General features: G+C 47.6%; 1 protein-coding gene across 1 annotated transcript; it reads left to right on the top strand.

Annotated features, from left to right (window-relative positions):
• Window positions 1–313: 313 nt before the first annotated feature.
• On the top strand, window positions 314–513 carry Pmar_PMAR028843 (hypothetical protein; the record flags this gene model as incomplete). Its single annotated transcript, XM_002785315.1, has 1 exon — window positions 314–513. A coding segment is annotated over one exon (200 nt), but the record flags the coding sequence as incomplete, so codon positions are not given.
• Window positions 514–718: the final 205 nt, after the last annotated feature.

Here is a 718-nt window from a genome sequence, read left to right as displayed (position 1 = left end):
TCGCCTCAGACGACCACGTAATGATCTCAAACTTCCTGCTCCAGAACAGCGCCGTCTACTTGCTGTCCGGAAGTTGTGTCTAGACCTTAATGCTGTCATCAAACATGTACCCTCTAACTGTAACGTCTCCGATTCCATAACACGGTGCGTGCTACCTAAGACCATCGATGTCGACCAGCTCAACGACGCCATTCAGTCTTCAACGGTTATCTATACACCTACTGAGGACAATGTCGACCCTTATTCGCAGGAATCTGCTGTGACATCAGAGGACGCGGGGTGTGGGCTTCACGCCCACACCATAGCATCGTCTATGGACGATGCGGGGTACGCCTTTTCCTTCGATGACATGCCTATCTATAATCTCGAGAGTTCTACAGCAAGCTGTGCCTGTGACCACCACTCTTCTAACAATAAGGTTAACTTGATCAACTGCGATGGTCTCAACTTGCCTAATGTCGATGGCTCTAATTTGACCAATGAGGAGAAGATGGAGCTCAAAACCCTTCTAGAGTATGTCGACACTTCTCGTGGTATACCTACCACATCTGTGTCTACCTTGGATGATATTGAGTTCAAGCACCGTTTGACTATCTGTGTACGCCGATGCCAAGTTCTAGACGAAGATCTGTCTAAGTTTCTAGCCTTTCTACAAGGAAAGGCTGCTAGTGCATCTATTGGACTACGACGTACTGTGTTCGAACGTATGTCCAAACAT

This window comes from Perkinsus marinus (assembly GCF_000006405.1).
Source record: "Perkinsus marinus ATCC 50983 genomic scaffold scf_1104296933120, whole genome shotgun sequence".
Taxonomy (NCBI): domain Eukaryota; phylum Perkinsozoa; order Perkinsida; family Perkinsidae; genus Perkinsus; species Perkinsus marinus.
This window is presented reverse-complemented; position numbering and strand designations above follow the sequence as displayed.